General features: G+C 35.6%; 1 protein-coding gene across 10 annotated transcripts in view; it reads left to right on the top strand.

The window, feature by feature from the left end:
- LOC117578231 (blood vessel epicardial substance) overlaps positions 1 to 19972 on the top strand; it is a 53022-nt gene that overhangs the window by 23543 nt on the left and 9507 nt on the right. For 3 of the 10 annotated variants that reach the window (XM_052005950.1, XM_052005957.1, XM_052005954.1), the window contains exons 4-7: positions 6175 to 6332; positions 7230 to 7332; positions 7413 to 7562; positions 7696 to 7837. In XM_052005950.1, coding sequence (XP_051861910.1) covers positions 6175 to 6332; positions 7230 to 7332; positions 7413 to 7562; positions 7696 to 7837 — 553 coding nt within the window. Of the gene's footprint in view, positions 1 to 6174; positions 6333 to 7229; positions 7333 to 7412; positions 7563 to 7695; positions 7838 to 8481; positions 9757 to 15113; positions 15147 to 15952; positions 16392 to 19972 lie in introns of those variants that run through there. The other 7 variants (XM_052005952.1, XM_052005946.1, XM_034263608.2 and 4 more) reach the window with 5 other exon arrangements.

Raw genomic sequence — 19972 nt, 5'->3', positions numbered from 1 at the left:
GGAGATCGCCACATTGCGATCGAATTGGCTGTTGAAATTTCAATGGATTGTTCGAAATTAACGATGCCGAGAGTGCAAAAAAAAAGTGTTAATGATCGTTTCAAAGTGATCAATTTATATATACATATATGAATGATCTAGACATTATTGACTGCATTTTCTGGATCGAGCATTGGTCGCGAGTTTCTCGATCACTTACATACATATATAGACAGACAATTTGCAGGCTAGTAGAAACTTCTTGCTTGTCAATAAAGATTAGCATATAACAAAGAGTCTAGAGCAAGATCAGCGTAGATCACTTGAGGTCAATTAGTAGATTATTAACTTGAGCCAGAAGAGAGTTCAATAGACCTTGAACACTTTTCTTTGGATTCCGCATATTCATGGTGCTATTCCTATTGATCATCAGTTTTATTTAATTTCTTATTCAAGTTGTATCTCTTTCTTGATCGTTTTCTACTTTTACTTCTACTTTTAATTTAGTTCTCTACTACTAATTCTTTTTATAATGTTCATGATAGCAATTATATTTTTTGCTACACTTTTAATCCTTATCTATATTTCTATATCGCAAATCTTTGCTTTCTTCTTGTAATGTCTTTTATTCTATATCATTTTCGATTTTTGGAATATGATATTCCTCATTTTGTCGCTTCTTTCTTCCTTCCTTCCTCTTTCCCTCTACATCGTTCTCTTTTTTCCTGACTGCATTGCCCCACATGGGAATTTCTGGCTCGAGCAATTGACCATTGGCCGCTTTTTGTTTTATGCATTTCTGCTTTCCTCACTCTTCTCATAATCTGCTTCTCTTTCCCTCTGTTTTCCGCCTCAGGCATTTTCTCAGTATTCCTTTTTTTTGTTTGTGTTTTACGTTATGTGTTTGAATACGTTTTTGCTTTCATTGAATTAAATTGCAAATTGAGCGAGTCGCAACGGATTTGCTTTTTCGCTGATCTCGCAAAGTTGTTGCCGTTGATTGCGGTTGTCGTTGCCTGGCTAAACAAAGACAGACAGACAGACAAAGCGAGAGAGGGAGAGAGAAAGAGAGACGTGTCGGCAACAACAGCTCATCCTCCTCATCATCCGCAACCGCATCAAAACTAATCTCATTGGACACGTTCACACACATCCCTACACACACGCATATTTGCACTCATCCGTTCCGGTTGCTGTTTTGTCTCTTTTTATACCTGGCAGCTACAAAGAAAAGAAGGGTATGACAATTTCGTGGCAAACATTTACTATATATTCCATAGTCTTTGCATCCGTCTGTCTGTCTGTCCGCTTGTTTAAATGCGAGTATCTCCGAGACCAAAAGACCTAGAGACATCAAATTTTGTGAGAACACGCTCGTGTCTGCTACGCAGCTTTGGTTTATTTCCGAACTTAACTATATTTGCATTTACGATGAAAACTTTACAATATTCAGCAGTTGAGCAAAATTTTGTTTGTAGCTCTTTTTATCGTCTACCTTTTATGTTGTACTGTTCATCTACTGGCGACGACGTCTCTTTGGAGAGGCGTTGTTGACGTCGCTGCTTCAGTCGGGGGCAGTCTGTGGGCACCTCCTACCTCCTCTCTCCCACCTCACTCTCTTCCCCACTCAGCGGCTCACCCAAAAGCGGCAGCCACCCGCTCTTTATGCTGTTGCTGGCCCGGCTTTTGGTTTCGACGTCGACGACGACGACGACGACTGGCTTCGACTCGCGTTTTGTGGCGTACGTGACTTTAGCATCAGGCACCTCACCGCGTCGCGTTGCGCCTGTTGCAGATCTCGCGCCACATGCGGCAACCAAGCCGGTCGCACGCAGCAGCAGCAACAACCATAAAAAAAACCGGCCCGGATTACAATTTGTCCGTCGTTGCGCTAAACTTTTGATTATTTTATTTATTTATTTGTATGTACATGCGAATATGTGTTTGTCAGTTTGTGCGGATTACAATCATATGCTCGTGCTGCCAGCAAACTGTTGCAACTGGTCAGTCGTCATTCATTGGCAATGCTCACACTCAACATACCCGCTGATCGTCGTGAAATATGGAGAATATGTCGACAACATTCCCAAACTAATAATTAAGTTTGCTTTATGCAACCAATAAATCAATCAATGCTTAATATTCATAAAATATGCCAAATATCAATGTAATGCTCCCCAGTTAATCGAAGACTAAGCGTGAAAACTACAGCTTAAAGTATGTATTCAAAATTTAAATACATAAAAACGGTAGTGTTAAGAAGGCTGCTCAAATATAATTGTCATTTATAATAATTATACGTAGTTTGAAGTGGAGCTACAATGAGGATCTGTAAATAATGTCAAATAACAATCAAATGTTCTACAGTTAATTAGAGAACTGAAAACTGCAACTAATAAGTACGGTAGTGCTAAGAAGGCTGAAGGCTCAAATATAACTGTAATTTTTACGTAGTGTAAGGTAGAAACATAATGAGGATCAATAAGTATTCTCAAATATCAATCTAATCTATCTAAGGCACAGTTTATCACAGTGAAAACTCTAACTTATAAGAACAGTAGTGCTTAGAAGGCTGAAGGCTAAAATATAATTGTCATTTTTTATACTTATACATATCTAGGTAGTGCTAAGAAGTCTGCTCAAATATAATTGTTATTCTTACAATATTTACACTTGAGTCTACACGTTGGGCATATCTTTTAAGCAACTTACTGGCATTCGCAGGGTATTGGAAAGCGGAGAAGCATAGCGCAAAACGAATGTTGAATTCATAACGTTGACATTTGATTACCCTAATCCATCAAAGCTAATGCAAGTCAACTGATTGCTATAAACAGTTATTCACCCTATATAAATACCCTGTTTCCAGTAATTCTCAATCAAATACTGTTGAAATATTTGGATTTGCTTGCCACAAAAAATTGAAACTTCTATTTATATGCCAACTGCAATTAGAGATATGATATAATAAGTCTATCATCGTTATAATGATAATTGCTATCTTCTGTCCTGTAATTATAGCAAAAATACTCCACACCAAATGAAATTGCATAGACTTTTCAAGTGCTGTCGAGATTATATAGATTTTCGGGTGGTTTCTGCATTTGTTTTCCGATTACTGAATACTGGTTAAAACTGGTAAATGCGATTGTGTTGACTGACTTCTAAAAATATAAGGCATTCAAGTGGAAAGTAATTTGATTGTGAGGCTCAATGGAACGTGTGTGAACTCAGGTAGAATGCAGGTCAGCTAATTGAATTGAAATATTGGTATCTTAGGTTAGGAACAAATTAAATGTGGACGTAATTAAAAAAGGTTTTTATAGATTGCAGATTACTAACGCGTTAATTGAGAAATAATGGGAAAATATTGAAATTTTTCAAATTATTGGGATATTGTTGTTGGTCAAAATACTGAAGTAGCGAATGCCATTACTGGATTATTTCCTGTAGTTTAAATTATATCGAAAGCTTCAAAAATATCGGGAAATTTCAAACAAATATTGGGATATTTCAATAAAATACTGGTGAAAACACAGAGTGTGAAAGAAATACTGGATTATTATAACGAATTGGAAATCTACTATTCTCATTACTTGGATTACATCGAAAACTTTGAAAATGTTAATGAAATACTGGGAAATTGCAATGTACTAAATGAGAATACTGGGATATTTACGAACGAAATGAAATTGTGAAATATTTGTAACCTAGATTTTCTCGAACGCTTTGAAAATGTGAATGAAATACTAGGAAATTATTTCATCGTTGCTGGGTGCTATTCAAATTTCATTAATTTTGAATGTGTGTCCGTTGTCGTTGTGTAGTTGCCCAATTTGCTGTGAGAGCATTTAAATAAAACTAATAAACCGCTCGCGCTTGAGGTATGCAACACCTCACCCTCCGCATCCCCCGCATCCCACTTCTGTCCACCAAGTGCAGTGTCTAGTGTCTAGTGACTAGATGGTGGCTGTTGGCTGTTGGTTGTTGGTTGTGTATGTGGTATCCGTGTGGTGTTTGTTGGCGTGTGTCTGTTGCATCTATGTTGCCGCTTGCTGTTGGCTGGTTTCTCGTGTCTCGCATATTGGGTATCATTGTAATCGCCCCGTCAGCAAAACGGTTTGTAAACTTTTTCGCATGGCAACAAAATGGAAAATGCGAAATAAAAAAGAAATACCGAAAAATTTTGTTGGCCATGTGGCTTCAAGTTTTGTGACCATGCGACGTCGATTTGCCGTTGTTGTTGTTGGCCCATTTAATGCGGGCTAATATTGAGTGGCGTTAAATGATGACGATAAAGAGTGATAAGTTAGACACATGATTTGATGATGATGATGATGTTGGTCGCTGGCAAAACTTGTGTGTTGATCGTTGATCGGGTGTTGTTGTAACAAGTGATTAGCATGGCAAATTGCCAGTTGATTGTATTACTTTATTACACTGCGCTCACAATATTGATAGATCGCACGCTTCGCAAAATATTTACACAAACTGCTGCTGGCAACAAAAATAGCAAATAAAAAGACCAGAGAGTGTATCTTATCAGTCGTCAACAGGAATCTAGATTGACGACTTGCTGTCCGCCCCGTCTTATCTAAACGCTCTAGAAACCGATTCCCGATCAGTCTAGAGCCGAGTTGAAGTTCTACGTAATTAAAAGCGACTTGGAATCGTTATTTCATATGCAAATTTCTAGAAAAAGCAATCACAGATAATACCCTGTAATACGGGAGCAAGCACGTGACTAATTCAGATAGCATTCGAGTGTCAGGCTGGTGGCAATTAAGTTTGTGATTTACTACACATTTCCTATACCAATTGCTGCCATATAACAAATAACTACTGATAACAAACAACAAAAAAGAAACAAAAGAAAAATACCCTGTAGTTTATGGATGACATTCAAGGCGATCGCTTTATGCAATCTTTGGCTATCGATGGTATAAATTTTTAAGTAACAGCGTTTTTAATTAGACTTTCGACTTTGACTTATTATTAAATGCAATTAAAACAAACTATAAAATTCTTGTTGTCTAATATGTATTATAGGCAAAGGCAGATAATGAAATTGTCTTTGCTGCATACTGAAAAAATGAAGAATCAAGTGATGACAGTCAAAGAAAATGAAATAAATGAGATTGCTGATTGTTTAAAACTACAGTCGAATTCGGTGTGGTATTACCATTTAAATATACCATATTAATATACCAAAAATACTGAAACATACCGAAATGACTATTTAGTATATTGATACTACAAGTACTGTAAAATATACTGAAATATACCGAAATGCATATTTAATACATTGCTATAACAAATACTGTAAACAAAAACCGGAAGCTCTATCTCTCATAACCTCTGAGATGTATATATCATGGAAATATATCAAATTAATATACAAAAAAATACTAAAGTATACCCAAATGCATATTCGATATATTGAAATAATCAGTGCTGTAAAAAATTTATACTGAGAAATACTGAAATGTATTTTTGGTATATTGATAAAAATGATAGCAATAGAGATATCTTATAGCCTCTAAAATCTAGGTGTTTATACGGACAGACGAAAATGACTATATCGTCTCAGTTGTACACGTTGATCAAAAATATATATTCTTTATGTTACTTTATATGTAATAATACTCTTAAACATTGAAATGATTTATTAACTGAAAGTAAAATCTTATAAAATAATTTAAGTACAGAGTATGTGCTAGTCGAGCATGCTTGCGCCTTCTGCCTGTTGCTATGACAAATATGCGCATTACAACAATGTAAGTGAACGATTAATTATGTTAAAGATCGCGCTCGATGGATAGGCAATCATTCAATTAACAAAGCAATGCAATGAATTGCGAGCCGCAACTCCCAATTGGGGAACGAGCCACACGCACCGCCGCACACCCCTTGGGAGGGGGGGGACTACATACATATAGTATATATGTAGTTAAGAGGGGGCTAGTCGTGCCAGTTGGCGATTAGGCAATATTTTATGGGCATTCGTGGCATTCCCAAGAGAGTCGAAAGAGATGTTGCTGTTGTTGATAAGGCGGCTGCCTGGGAAAATGCGATCGACAGCGCGCGATCGCGTGTTGCAAATTGTAAAGAGGGAAATACGAAAGATAAGCAGAAATATTTGTTGCATGTTCTCTGAATTACAATATCTTTCTCTCTTCTCTCCCTCTTCGGCAGGTGTATGTGGCGCTGTTTCAACCGCTGCGCGTGACGCGACATCAGTTCCGGAAGGTGCTCAACTGCATGAAGGTGATCAGGGCACTAAAGTACCAGGAGGTCTACGCACAGGAGAAGGTCACCAAGGTGGACAGCCTGTCGCTGGTGCTGAGCGGCAAGTGAGTAATGTTTTTTGCACGTTCAGCAATTCAACAATATAAATACTGTACAGACACCTAGAAATACTTCAGTTGTTGAGTCAATATGAAAATGAAATCATTTTAAATCGATAAGGAGTGATCATAACATTTGGAAATGTTTTAGAAATGTGCCCATCATTTTACATACTCGTACTATAGACGATTTATTTAGGAAATATATTGAATTACTGAAATCAATTTTCAGATAAACAAAAGAATACAAAATATTATATATAAAATAACATATAAATATAGAATCTTCAAACAAGACTACAAAAATTCTTCACTAAAGTTCATACAAAAGGTATTTTCTTGAATTAAGATTATTTTTAGTTCATATAAAGCAATGCAAAAGTGTTCATATAAAGGAAGCAAAAGCATTAAACTTCAATCTAACACGATTCTTAGAAGAAACTTTTTTAACACTTTGCCTTTTCATTTTGTAATCTAGTATTTAATTCATAGCTACAAACCATAATACATTTTATATGAGAACGTATAGCATTCGAAAATCGTACACAAAATCTTGAAACGGTGAACTTGAATCGTTTTAAAATTGAATTGAAATTATAGAAACTGCAAATCGAAAAGAATTAATTAAATGAATATAAAAAAATTATTTTGAAAAGTACATTTTTGTAATGTTCTTGAAAAACAGGTTTTGGTTTTTATTATTTTTAAAATTGAAGCGTCTGAAGTTTCTACTATCGATATTAACTATCGATAATTAAGCAAAACGCTACATCAAACTTTATATATGAATCAAATTTTGTGATGTTCTTGACATTTTATTGTTTTTGGGTTCTTTCGGTTAATAAACTTAATTATCTACTATCGTCATACAACCGATATTAACAATCGATATCACTTTTGCAGATTGGTCGTGTCGCAGCATCAGCGCGCACTGCACATTGTGTTTCCCCATCAGTTCCTAGACTCGCCAGAATGGTTTGGCGTCTCAACCGACGACTATTTCCAGGTGAGCTTAACTCCATAACTTATCGATAACAAATACGATAAACGATAACTGCTAAATGTGTACAATTTTGTTGTTCGCAGGTGTCCATCATGGCCATGGAGGAGTCGCGTGTGTTGATCTGGCATCGCGATAAGCTCAAGTTATCGATAATGGCGGAACCGTTTCTGCAGACCGTCTTCGATCACATACTCGGCCGCGATGTGGTCAAAAAGCTAATGCAGGTGACACAGGTGACGAAGACTAGCCAAGCCTAACAACACCAGCTCAATTTTAGCCATGCTTCCCCCTGTTTTCCTCCACACACACACACACAACAATCACAATCACTTTACTATCGATCACTCTCTCTCTGTGTCTTTGCAGGTGAGCGAATCGATAGCTAGCAATGGTTTCCTGCCCTCGGGCGGCTATGCGGAGGATGCCGAGGACAAGCCGATGCTCATCTTGAAGAAGAGCGTCGAAGTGGGCCACGGCCTGACGGCGCTGATCAATCGCCAGCTGCAGGGTGAGTGTGTGATCGATACATTTATCGATTTTCGATATTCGCATTCTCTCTCTTTGTCTGTGTAAATTGTGTTTCTTTCCATATTCCTTGTTGTCCAAGTCGGTTGTGGTATTTCTCTCTCTCTCTCTCTCTCTGTCTTTCTCTGTTTATCTAACTGTCTAATTGTCTCTCTGTCTGTCACTATCACTATCTCTATCTCACATACACACACACACAAACACATACACAAACACGTTAACATTGCCAACTGCTGCGCCTCCTTTTTAACCGCTTTTTGCTTAATTGCGAGCTTGGGAACGGGAACTGACAAGTGCAAGCACAAGGGGCTTGTTAACTCGCTTTGTTGCATGCTACAAGAAATAAATTGAAATCAATTAATACCACAAACAAGTTTGACATTTTTTTCCCACCCGTTTCCTTTTTGTATCGCGATTTGTTAACTAACCAAAGCACACAAACAAAGTTGCCTGCCTGATGTCTGATGTCTTAATTGCATTTTGAGCTTTGTTCATTTTCTGATTTCTGATTTCTGTTTTCGATTTGTTATTTTGTGTTGTTTTTTGTTGCATTTGACCGACAAGTTTTTTGATGTTTATTGTATGTTCGTTTATTTTTTTCTTTACCGATTCGCTATCTAATTTTAGAAGAGCATGTTCCTTTACTTGGTCGCACGTACAAACACGTACCACCACCACAACCACCACACACGATCACAAAGCCGCATCAGTTGCCATCTCCAGCGGCCGACACCAATATCGATCACTACGTGAATTCTGCTGCTGCCTCCGCCGCCGCCGCTGCTGCTGCTGCCGCTGCTTACAACAACGGCACTCAATGAAGCAATCAAACACACACTGACAAACACTTACACACACACACACACACACACACACACAGTTGCAGCACAAGATGAAGTTAAGCTGAAGGCCAGAAGCAGAAAGAAAAAAAAACATTTGTTGTATATATGCAACATCTGCTTAAACAATCGTCAATCAATCAATCAATCAAGAGCTACAACAATCAACATACAACATCTGATCGCGTCATCAACTTCATCATGAATAACAACAACTTCTCCCATTATCGTCTAGAACTCACTCGCACCTCTCTCTCTCTCGCTCTCCCTTTGAATGCTCATCTAACTCAACACTAACCTTAAGCAATAACTAACTGTAACACACACACTCACACTCACACACTCTCTTTTAATCTATACTGATAATCGACAAGTTGTTGCCAGGTACAAACACTTATGATCTTTTACTCGGGCGCGCCAAAAAATTTCCATTTACACCAGCGACGGAAATGTACACAAAAATTGGCACAAAGCAAACAAAAGTGGAAAATCAAAGACGGGGAAAAATAAATAAATAAATAATGAAATAAGTACTCACACAGTTTTGCTGTTGTAGATCAGTTGAGATCACTTCACTTGAGATTTGTTGCTTGCATTGAAATTCAACTGCAATTCGAGTCGAATAAAAATGAGATCAGTTTTGTGAGAAGTTGTTGCATTGGGGCTTTAAGTTTTCAACTCTAGAATAAATATGTGGGCAATTGAAGATCACTTAAAGAGATCAGTTGAGCTTTAGCCGCATAAAATCTACAGTTATAAACGATAAAATTCATAAAGTGCAGCATGAGAAGGTGAACTTCAGCTTTGTTAAATAACCAAATGCTAATCAACAATTTTGTAGATTTGAAAGCGATCAAGCTAAATTGAAATTGAAATTCGGACTTAATCAGCTGAACAGCTGCTGCTCGGATGCATTTGAAAGTGACTCAAAGCATTCGCTGCAGACTCAATAATCTAGTGATCAAGAACAAAACGTCGACTTGCGATCAGTTGAAGATCATTTTTTAGATTTCAGTTCAAAGATTTCGCTTCAAGAGTTAACATTATTTTAGTGCATCGATCGATACATCGATCAGTTGAAGATCAATTTAGGAATTCAGTTGAAAGATTTTACGTTAAGAGTTAACATTATTTTAGTGCATCAATCAATATATAAAATTAGTTGATCTTCAGTGTCAATTCGCTGGAAATCAACAACCATTGCTCGTGACTTCTCACTTAATCACCGATCGATCCTCAACTGATCGTCAACCAATTATAAAAAAAAAGTTTAATGCGCTGTGCGAGAAAAGATCAAAGTTCAGAGCCAATGATATACGATATATAACAATAATTTTGTGCGCGATAAAATCCAACACTTTACTTTTTTTTTTATTTTATTATTCATTTATTTAATTGCAATAACAAATGATTTAAATAAAATAGCAATTTGTCAAATGTGCATATAGAAAATATGAAATTATATTTCGACTTCCGTTCCACATTTAATAATGGAAAAGTTTTTACTGTGCTGGGCACACGAACAATAATTATATTAATTTATAGACATACCTACATATAGCTCGGCGTACCACATGGCGTATACATAACGTACACATACATATGTATATATTATTTGTTGTTTGCCTATCATTATCACAATTTTGTTTGTATATTAATTTCTTTGCATTTCCATTCGATTTTGTTGTTGCCTCTTTTATTTGATTTGATTTGATGATTTGATTTATGTGTTTCTTTTTTGTGATTTTGTTAATGATTTTGTTTTTTTTTTCGAATGATTTGCGTACGAATTTAAAAAGAAAAAAACGGTAAATACACACACACCCACAAATATACACCTATGCATATACAAACATTTAAATATTGATATAATAAACTAATTAATATATTAAATAGTTTTAACTTAAGGCTCAGAAAAAAAGCAAACAAAAAAAAAAAAAAAACCATAGAATTGTACATACTTATGAAATTGTATCATATTTATAATATAAACTTAACATTATTATTAGCAGAAAGTGAATGTAAACAAGCCAAAACAGAATGATGAACATAAATAATGATAAAACACACAACAACAACAACAACAATGACTACAACATAACCCAATTTGACAGCGTTTAATTAATTTGTTGTTCGTTTTTTGTCTTCTTTTTTTTAATTGTTTAAGTGTGCCAGACATGAAACAAAAACAACGTTGCTTTATTTTCGCACATATTTCGCCTTCGTTTCGCCAACGTTTTCGCCTCGGCCACAAAATGATCGATCGATGCGAGCATGCAAAGCACGTGCACACACCCATCCATCGATCCATCCATCTATCGATCCTCACTTCCTCCCAGCCCCCACTCTCCCTCGATCTCGCTCGCTCTCTCTCTCTCTTTCATTCTCTATCGTTCTCGCTCTCTTTCACTGGGTTGAGCGATAAGGAGCGCGTGCGCCTTTTGCGGCTCGATACCTGTTTGCGCATCATTAACATTCATTTCGCTCAAATGGCAATGATTTGTTTTTTATTTTAATTCACAATTAAAATGATTAACAACCCCAGCCAACGACGACGAGCACAACTCAAATACTCAGCTTCCTCTCTAAGCACTTGTAAATACTCTTTCCAAATCAAATGACAAGAAATAATAGTGAAAGATAACCAAAGGGGATCACGAGTCTAGTTTAAATAAATAAATTTAGTTGTGGAACACGTAAATACTCTATCGATTCAATGAAATAAAAGTCTTCGATACTTTTGCTGATAGTAAAATCATTTTAATATCGCAAGAATTTTATTAAATGTTGTTTATTTTGTTTTAAAAATATATTTTCAAAATCAAGAGTCTAGCTTTCAAAAATAAACTCGATTTAATGAAATAAAAATATTCGATACTTTGCCGATAGTAAAAGCGTTTGAATATCGCAAAAGTTTCTTTGAATGTATTTTACTCTTTTTTTTTAAATTAAACTTTCAATCGCAGCACAGATTGATGCAACGTCAATGCTAGTATATTTCTTACTCTTGTATAGCGATTTCGCTGTTTACAAATTCACCTTACTATCGGTTCAATTGTTACCGATAGTTCTATAGTTATATATATTCCCCAACTTTTGTGTCTTAATATATTTAAAAATTACTTATAAATTGCAATCTTTCTTTCGATTAAAATGGAAAACTTTGGAAATCATAAATGCATATATTTTTTTTAAAGAAAATCATTATTTATTAGAATTTAAAACTTAAGAAAAACTGGATAAACATGACGCATCATAAAACGTTTATACCCGCTGTGGAGTAATTATACTCTAAGCTGTGGTGTTATCATAATAATAATATCTCGGCGAAAATATTTTTTATTTTATTAAATAATTTTGCTATTGCTGCGATTGCAATCGACGTCGACTTGTTTTTGTTTTTTTTCGACCTACGCTATTTCACTTGGCTTTCCCCTCGAAGAGAAAGGGGGATGAACACCCTTGTTGATTGACTAAGCTCGTTGTTGTTGTTGGCGGCGATAAGAAGCAGCTTTGAATGTAAATACTTTGGGCATGCCCATAAACTTACACACAAAGTGCAGCCGACAAATAGTCAATTCTACTGCGGCACTTAAGCCACGTGCAATTTAAATGCTTTGCTCATTTATCATTTCATTTATCGGTTAATGAGTTTTGCATAGCACAGTTTTCATTCAGTTTTTCGCCTTCATTATCTGGGAAACAAACCTGGCAACCATCAAACCAATGAACCAACCAGCCAACCAACCAGTCTGTCAGCTAGTCAACCATTCAAGTCAATCAGTGTGTCAATCAATCAATCAAACGCACCGCGTACACAACTCGCTCTCGCACTTTGCCCCGGAAGCGCATTTTGTTCGCAACTAGCTTCCCAATTTGGGATGCACAACACATGCATTAAGTATGTATATATATATATATATATATATATATGTGTGTGTGTGTGTGCATCCCAAATTCCACGTGTCGCATCCCCTTTAGGATACAATTGACAATAGAATTGGCAATCGGATGGAACAAATGAATATTGATTTAAAGTTCATATTTCATACACATTGTTGTAGGCGCGAGGCTGCAATTTAAAAGCTGTTTTGGTCGTTGTAATATCAATTCGTGTTTCATTTCCATTATTCTAATTTCAATAAATTAAAAAAATGTTGAAGCAGCATATTAAAAATATGCGTCTAGTGTTTCGATTCCAGCGTTCCGGTTGGTAAATGGAAACAACATTCAAAGCAGCATATTACAAGTCGTATACTTATAGAAATATGCATCTGGTGTTCCAGTTCCAGCGTTCCAGTTATCGAAATGAACCAACATTTGAAGCAGCATATTTCAAGTCTTCTAAAAATATGCGTCTAGTGTTTCATTTCCAGCGTTCCGGTTGGTAAATGGAAACAACATTCAAAGCAGCATATTACAAGTCGTATACTTATACAAATATGCATTTGGTGTTCCAGTTCCAACGTTCCAGTTGTCGAAATGAAGCAACATTTGAAGTAGCATATTTCAAGTCTTATACCTATAGAAATATGCGTCTATTGTTCCAATTCCAGTGTTCCAGTTGGCAAATCGTATTGTTAATATCATTAATCGTCACATTATACTCGAAGCTGTTACATTTTCAGTCGTAAAGTGTTGTAAACTTGTGCTTGTTCCATTTCCAGCGTTCCTATATACATAATAAAGGAAATGAAACTCTTTGAAGCATCCTTAGAAAAGCAAACTTGATTGCATTTGTTTCAGCGGGCGATAAACAATCGTTGTATTTTTTTTGGCAAGTTCATAAAATGAGAGGTGAATTGTGTCTATAAAAAGACTGAGAAACAGCGATACGTTAATAGCTGCTATTGACTTAGAAATTTAGCACGTGTAAAATTAACTCGCAAAACTGAACTGCAACCAACACATGGCAATATGAACTATTTTTATAACTTTTGTATTTACCGAGTCGAGAATGAAAATATGAAGCATATACATACATACATACATAAAAACATTCTCATACATATATAGAGGCCCACATGATGTCTGATCAGCACTTCCCATGACACACTTAACGAATGAATGAACAAGAGCGAATTCGACGCTTATTTGCGCAAATCATTTGTTTAGACAGCATCGTGAAACTCCCCTCGCTCCGCTCCTGAACTGATGTTATCCTCGTATTCCAATATTAATGATCGCAAAACGATTGTAAATTTCAATTTGCAATATACTTTTGGCACTTTCTTGACGTCGTTCCTCATTGTTGTCTAAGTGTTTATCGAAAAGCAAAAGTCTATTGTGTGCAGCTCAAGCTCAGTGACTTCAGTGGGAGTTTGGCTACTTGGTTGTCACTTTGAATTGAAAAGGTTACTTTGATTGCATGTTTGGGTTGTAGATCAAGTCTAGCAGCTTTGACGATAGTTTTCAATGAATAAGAGCCGATATTTACGCAAGAATTTGCAGCTACAGAACAGCATTGATTATTCGATAGTTTGCCGATTGTAAATGTTACTATGATTGCATGTTTGGGTTGTAGATCAAGTCTAGCAGCATTGACGATAGTTTTCAATGAATAAAGAGACGATATTTACGCAAGAATTTGCAGCTACAGAACAGCATTGATTATTCGATAGTTTGCCGATTGTAAATGTTACTATGATTGCATGTTTGGGTTGTAGATCAAGTCTAGCAGCATTGACGATAGTTTTCAATGAATAAAGAGACGATATTTACGCAAGAATTTGCAGCTACAGAACAGCATTGATTATTCGATAGTTTGCCGATTGAAAATGTAGCTATGATTGCATGTTTGGGTTGACGATAGTTTTCAATGACAAAAAAAAACATCTGTGGAGGAATTCGCAGCTATATAGCAGCATCGTATATTCGATAGTTTGCTATGTAAATTACAGATTTAAGTTTTTTTCTTTTCTTTATTCTTCGCAAATTATAATTTTCAACTGAACAACGTAAACAATAGTAAATTTGTTAAAATTTAAACCCGCTGATGTCGTGCAAACTTTACTAATTGCACCTTACTATCGATGCAAATATAACGATAGTTCTATATACAACATTCATTAACTTTTGTGTCTTAACTCTGAATGTACTGTATAATAATTTAACATTAGTTTGAAATTTGTCTCACGCCAAAAAGCAAAATTGAAAAATTGAACATTTATGCATATTTCCAATGATTTTTTATATATATTTTTTGGGTGTGCTATCTCCTATCTCCTCCCAACAATTTGATCTGATCATGTCTCTTATATATACAAAAATATGTAACGTTCATAAACGTATTCAATCAACTACAACTACAACTATAACTACTATACAACAACAACAACACCACCAACAACCACAACAACCACTCCAACCACCAACTACAACAACAACAACAACAACAACAACCATCGTAAATGGCAACAGCTCTGCCCAGGATATCGAAGTATTATGATTGTGGTAAGTTTGCATTTCTGGCCTCTCTCTCTCTCTCTCTCTCTCTTTCCCCCAACAACCACACACCCCTCTCTCCACACACTCACACGCACCTACACACACACACACACAACGAATACGAGTATGCAAAAAAGAAAAAGAGAGAACACCAAAAACTCGAAACCATCACAAATGCCAAAATGCCACCGCCACCGCCACCGCCCTGCCTTCTTGCCCACCCCCGGCTGCCTAACAGCGCGTACAACTGCAAACTTATCAATAGACACGAAACTGCAGCAGAAACAGTAGCAGAAGCAGAAGCAGCGCAGCAGAGCTTTTAATGAGGCTCATATAACTATCCCTTTCTTGCACACGCACATTCTGTCTGTCTGTCTGTTTGTCGTATGTGTTGTCTAGGCTAAGCCTGCTGCTGAGCCTCAACTGTGCCTGCGTAAGCGTATGCGTATGTGTGTGTGTGTATGTGTATGTGTACGCGTGTGTGTGCGTGTGCGTAGCTATTGAATTGCTTGCGTTGTAGAGAATTCTTGCATGTGTTGTTGTTAAATAAATCCAAAATTGCAAATTTTCATTTTTGCAAAGTTTTATGTTTTCAACACACACACACACAGACACATACAAACATAGTGAAACAGGTTGAATGTTTTATTTTTAGTAGTTGCTGCTCTTTTATGTTGCAAGCTCAAACAAAACTTAAAATATAAGTAGCAAAAACAAAATATCATTAAAGTACAACAACAGCAAACAATCAACAACAACAACAACTCGTTGTGGTTTTCTTTTCTTGTTCTTTCGAATGCTTCTCTTTGCAGCCGGCGATCCCAATTCCTGGCGTCTGGGACGGATCGATGAGACTGATCATGAGACGGCCGTGTGAGAGCGAGATGGCAACAACAACAGCAACTGCAAGTGTGCGAGCGAGACCGTTCGATTGTTGCTTGTGTGTACATACTATATAAGAAGACGAAGAGAAGGAGGAGATGAAAAAGGAGATGGAGGTGGAAGAAGAAGAAGAAGCTCGCTTCAATGTGCGACAATGTTTAGACTTGTGTTTTTGAGTATTATTAGATGTACTATATTTTAGTCAATATACAAAATACAATACAATAGATGTATATACATACAAATATATGTATATGCCCTATATAAGGATAAACATAAAATGAGAGTAACTGATATAACGCATTAAGTATTCGCCTAGTATGACAGCTAAAATTACAACTAATAAATGCGTTTTAGATAATGTTGCAAAGCCGCAAATGTTTTATTACGTCATGCCACACGCATTGTGCGATTAGTAACAATGGGCAATTGATTAACGATTAACGATTAATGATAAATGGACAACAAATGTGTATTTTTTTATTACCTAAACTTAAGCAAAACACACACACACACAACATATATATAAATTGAGAACATTTCACGAATCATGAACTCTACACAATTAGTATTAATTTTTTTTTTTTTTGGCATAAATTCTAAGTAAAAGTGTGTAAAAAGATTGGATTGGATTGGACATTTCTTGCAGAATATGAAAATCAGCAGCCTGAAATTAGGCAACGTTGCATCTTTCGGGCTGCGTGCGCGTATGCCTAACATTTTAGACGCCACTGTGAAAATTAAAGGAATAAAAGTCCATTGCATACTTTTTGGTGCTGCATGAAAATGCTCAGTGTAAGATGCAGAGAAGAGAAAAGATGTAGAGAAGATGTTGCTTACAATGTTGATGTTGACAAGCCTACACCCACGCCCCCGCCCACCACCACTATTTCCCCTCTTATCCCCCGCCCCTACCCATGGTAAATAAATAAACCCCCAGCCCACCCTCTAAAATAAATAACAACGCACCCCCATAAAAGATTGTCTGAAATTTAAGTATTATATTGTTGCAATTTATTTAACACAAGAACAAAAGAAAACGAAATGAAAAGAAAAAACCGAAAAACGAAAAACCTACAAAAATAGCAAAGATTGATGTATATTTATTGTTGTTGGCGTGAATGAATTTTTGTCAATCAAAATTAACTTTAGATGTGTAAAACTAGCAAATGCAAAAAACCAAAGACAATTAACAAAGCAAAGCAAATGCGAAATGAAAGCAAGGAAAAGAAAACAAAAGAAATGAAAGTATAACAAGCATTCTATTATGACAAACAAATAATAATGATAATGATAATGATAAAAACTATGCATAACAAATGTTGTTTAATTGAATGTTTAGCTAGGCATATATGAAATAAAATAAATAAGACAATTAAGTAAACCAAATTTCGGCTAGCCGAATTTTTTCGATGTCCATGCAGCGATTTATTTCAAATTAATGTTGATATTCATTCATTCATGCATTAGAAAAGATATCAAAAAGATCATGCTATGATCATGAGATATTAGAGCGTTGGGTTCAGGTTTCGTTAAGAATGTGAAGTGAATATCTCTGATTGAGTCAACAAAAATTGAAAAAGAATGCAGCCATAATTAAATTCTAAAATACAATTCGTATGTGGGCATTGAAACTATTTGAATATAACAATAAATTGATACATTTAAGTGCAAACAAATGCAAATTCAATAAAATAAAATAGTAAATAAAGAAAATGGATCACCATCAAGATTTCAGCTACAAAACAAAACAAAAGAAAACAAAAACAAAAAAAAGAAATACAACAAACAATGAAGACAAATATATATATATAAAACCAAATTGCATAAGTTAATTGTATTCTGTTCGATGTGGAAATATACATTTTCAGTTTTAAAAATATACAACAAAAGCTGGTTTATGTATATTTGTTAGAAGTTCTTGGCCTGCACACAACTGTCACTAGATGAATTATTCAATGGCGTTTGATGGTAAGCGGAAGTGGGGGTAGAATTTGTAAAGCAAAAAGATATTAAATGTAAAAAAAAAAAAGTAATAATAATAATGAGAATAATGATGATAATGACAATCATAATGATGCTAATGAGAATCATAATGATGTTAATGAGAATCATAATGGTGCTAATGAGAATCATAATGATGCTAATGAGAATCAAAATGATGCTAATGAGAATCATAATGATGCTAATGAGAATCATAATGATGCTAATGAGAATCATAATGATGCTAATGACAATCATAATGATAATGGTAATGATAATGATAATGATAATGATAATGATAATAATAATGATAATAATAATAATAATAATAATAATAATAATAATAATAATAATAATGATAATGATAATGATAATGATAATGATAATGATAATGATAATGATAATGATAATGATAATGATAATGATAATGATAATGATAAAAAAAATAATAATAATAATAATAATAATAATGGTAATATTAAAGTCAGTATATGAAATATTTTCCTTTTTCCTAACCATTTTCCCGCCCAGCTTTAATTTGTTGTGCTGCTGCTGACAAATAAAAAAACATGGGGGACTTTAGTTCCGTTTGACACCTGTCTGTTAAGCCCTTGGTGACTGAATGGAGGGCACGCGACCAATGGGCAGCTATAAATAAATTCAAAATAAAAAAGGCGGCTGTGTGTTAGTGTGTGTGTGTTGTGTCTATGGCGATGCGATGTGACGCGACATGGGGAGAGAAGTGAAGGGAAAGGGGGTGTCATGTGTTGACAGACCATTGAGCACAAGAACAGCTGTGGTGTTATCATAATAATAATATCTCGGCGAAAATATTTTTTATTTTATTAAATAATTTTGCTATTGCTGCGATTGCAATCGACGTCGACTTGTTTTTGTTTTTTTTCGACCTACGCTATTTCACTTGGCTTTCCCCTCGAAGAGAAAGGGGGATGAACACCCTTGTTGATTGACTAAGCTCGTTGTTGTTGTTGGCGGCGATAAGAAGCAGCTTTGAATGTAAATACTTTGGGCATGCCCATAAACTTACACACAAAGTGCAGCCGACAAATAGTCAATTCTACTGCGGCACTTAAGCCACGTGCAATTTAAATGCTTTGCTCATTTATCATTTCATTTATCGGTTAATGAGTTTTGCATAGCACAGTTTTCATTCAGTTTTTCGCCTTCATTATCTGGCAAACAAACCTGGCAACCATCAAACCAATGAACCAACCAACCAACCAGTCTGTCAGCTAGTCAACCATTCAAGTCAATCAGTGTGTCAATCAATCAATCAAACGCACCGCGTACACAACTCGCTCTCGCACTTTGCCCCGGAAGCGCATTTTGTTCGCAACTAGCTTCCCAATTTGGGATGCACAACACATGCATTAAGTATGTACATATATATATATATATATATATGTGTGTGTGTGTGTGTGCATCCCAAATTCCACGTGTCGCATCCCCTTTAGGATGCAATTGACAATAGAATTGGCAATCGGATGGAACAAATGAATATTGATTTAAAGTTCATATTTCATACACATTGTTGTAAGCGCGAGGCTGCAATTAAAAAGCTGTTTTGGTCGTTGTAATATCAATTCGTGTTTCATTTCCATTATTCTAATTTTAATAAATTAAAAAAAATGTTGAAGCAGCATATTAAAAATATGCGTCTAGTGTTTCATTTCCAGCTTTCCGGTTGGTAAATGAAAGCAACATTCAAAGCAGCATATTACAAGTCTTATACTTATGCAAATATATACCAAAATATTTGGTGTTCCAGTTCCAGCGTTCCAGTTGTCGAAATGAAGCAACATTTGAAGCAGCATATTTCAAGTCTTCTAAAAATATGCGTCTAGTGTTCCAATTCCAGCGTTTCGGTTGGTTTATATAAAAGCAGCATATTAAATGTCTTTTAAGAATAATAAAAAATGTGCGTCTAGTATTTCAATTCCAGCATT

The sequence above is a fragment of the Drosophila albomicans genome, chromosome X (assembly GCF_009650485.2).
Source record: "Drosophila albomicans strain 15112-1751.03 chromosome X, ASM965048v2, whole genome shotgun sequence".
NCBI classification, from domain to species: Eukaryota; Metazoa; Arthropoda; class Insecta; order Diptera; family Drosophilidae; genus Drosophila; species Drosophila albomicans.
Note: the sequence above shows the minus strand (reverse complement) of the source record. Positions and strands in the feature narration are given on the sequence as shown.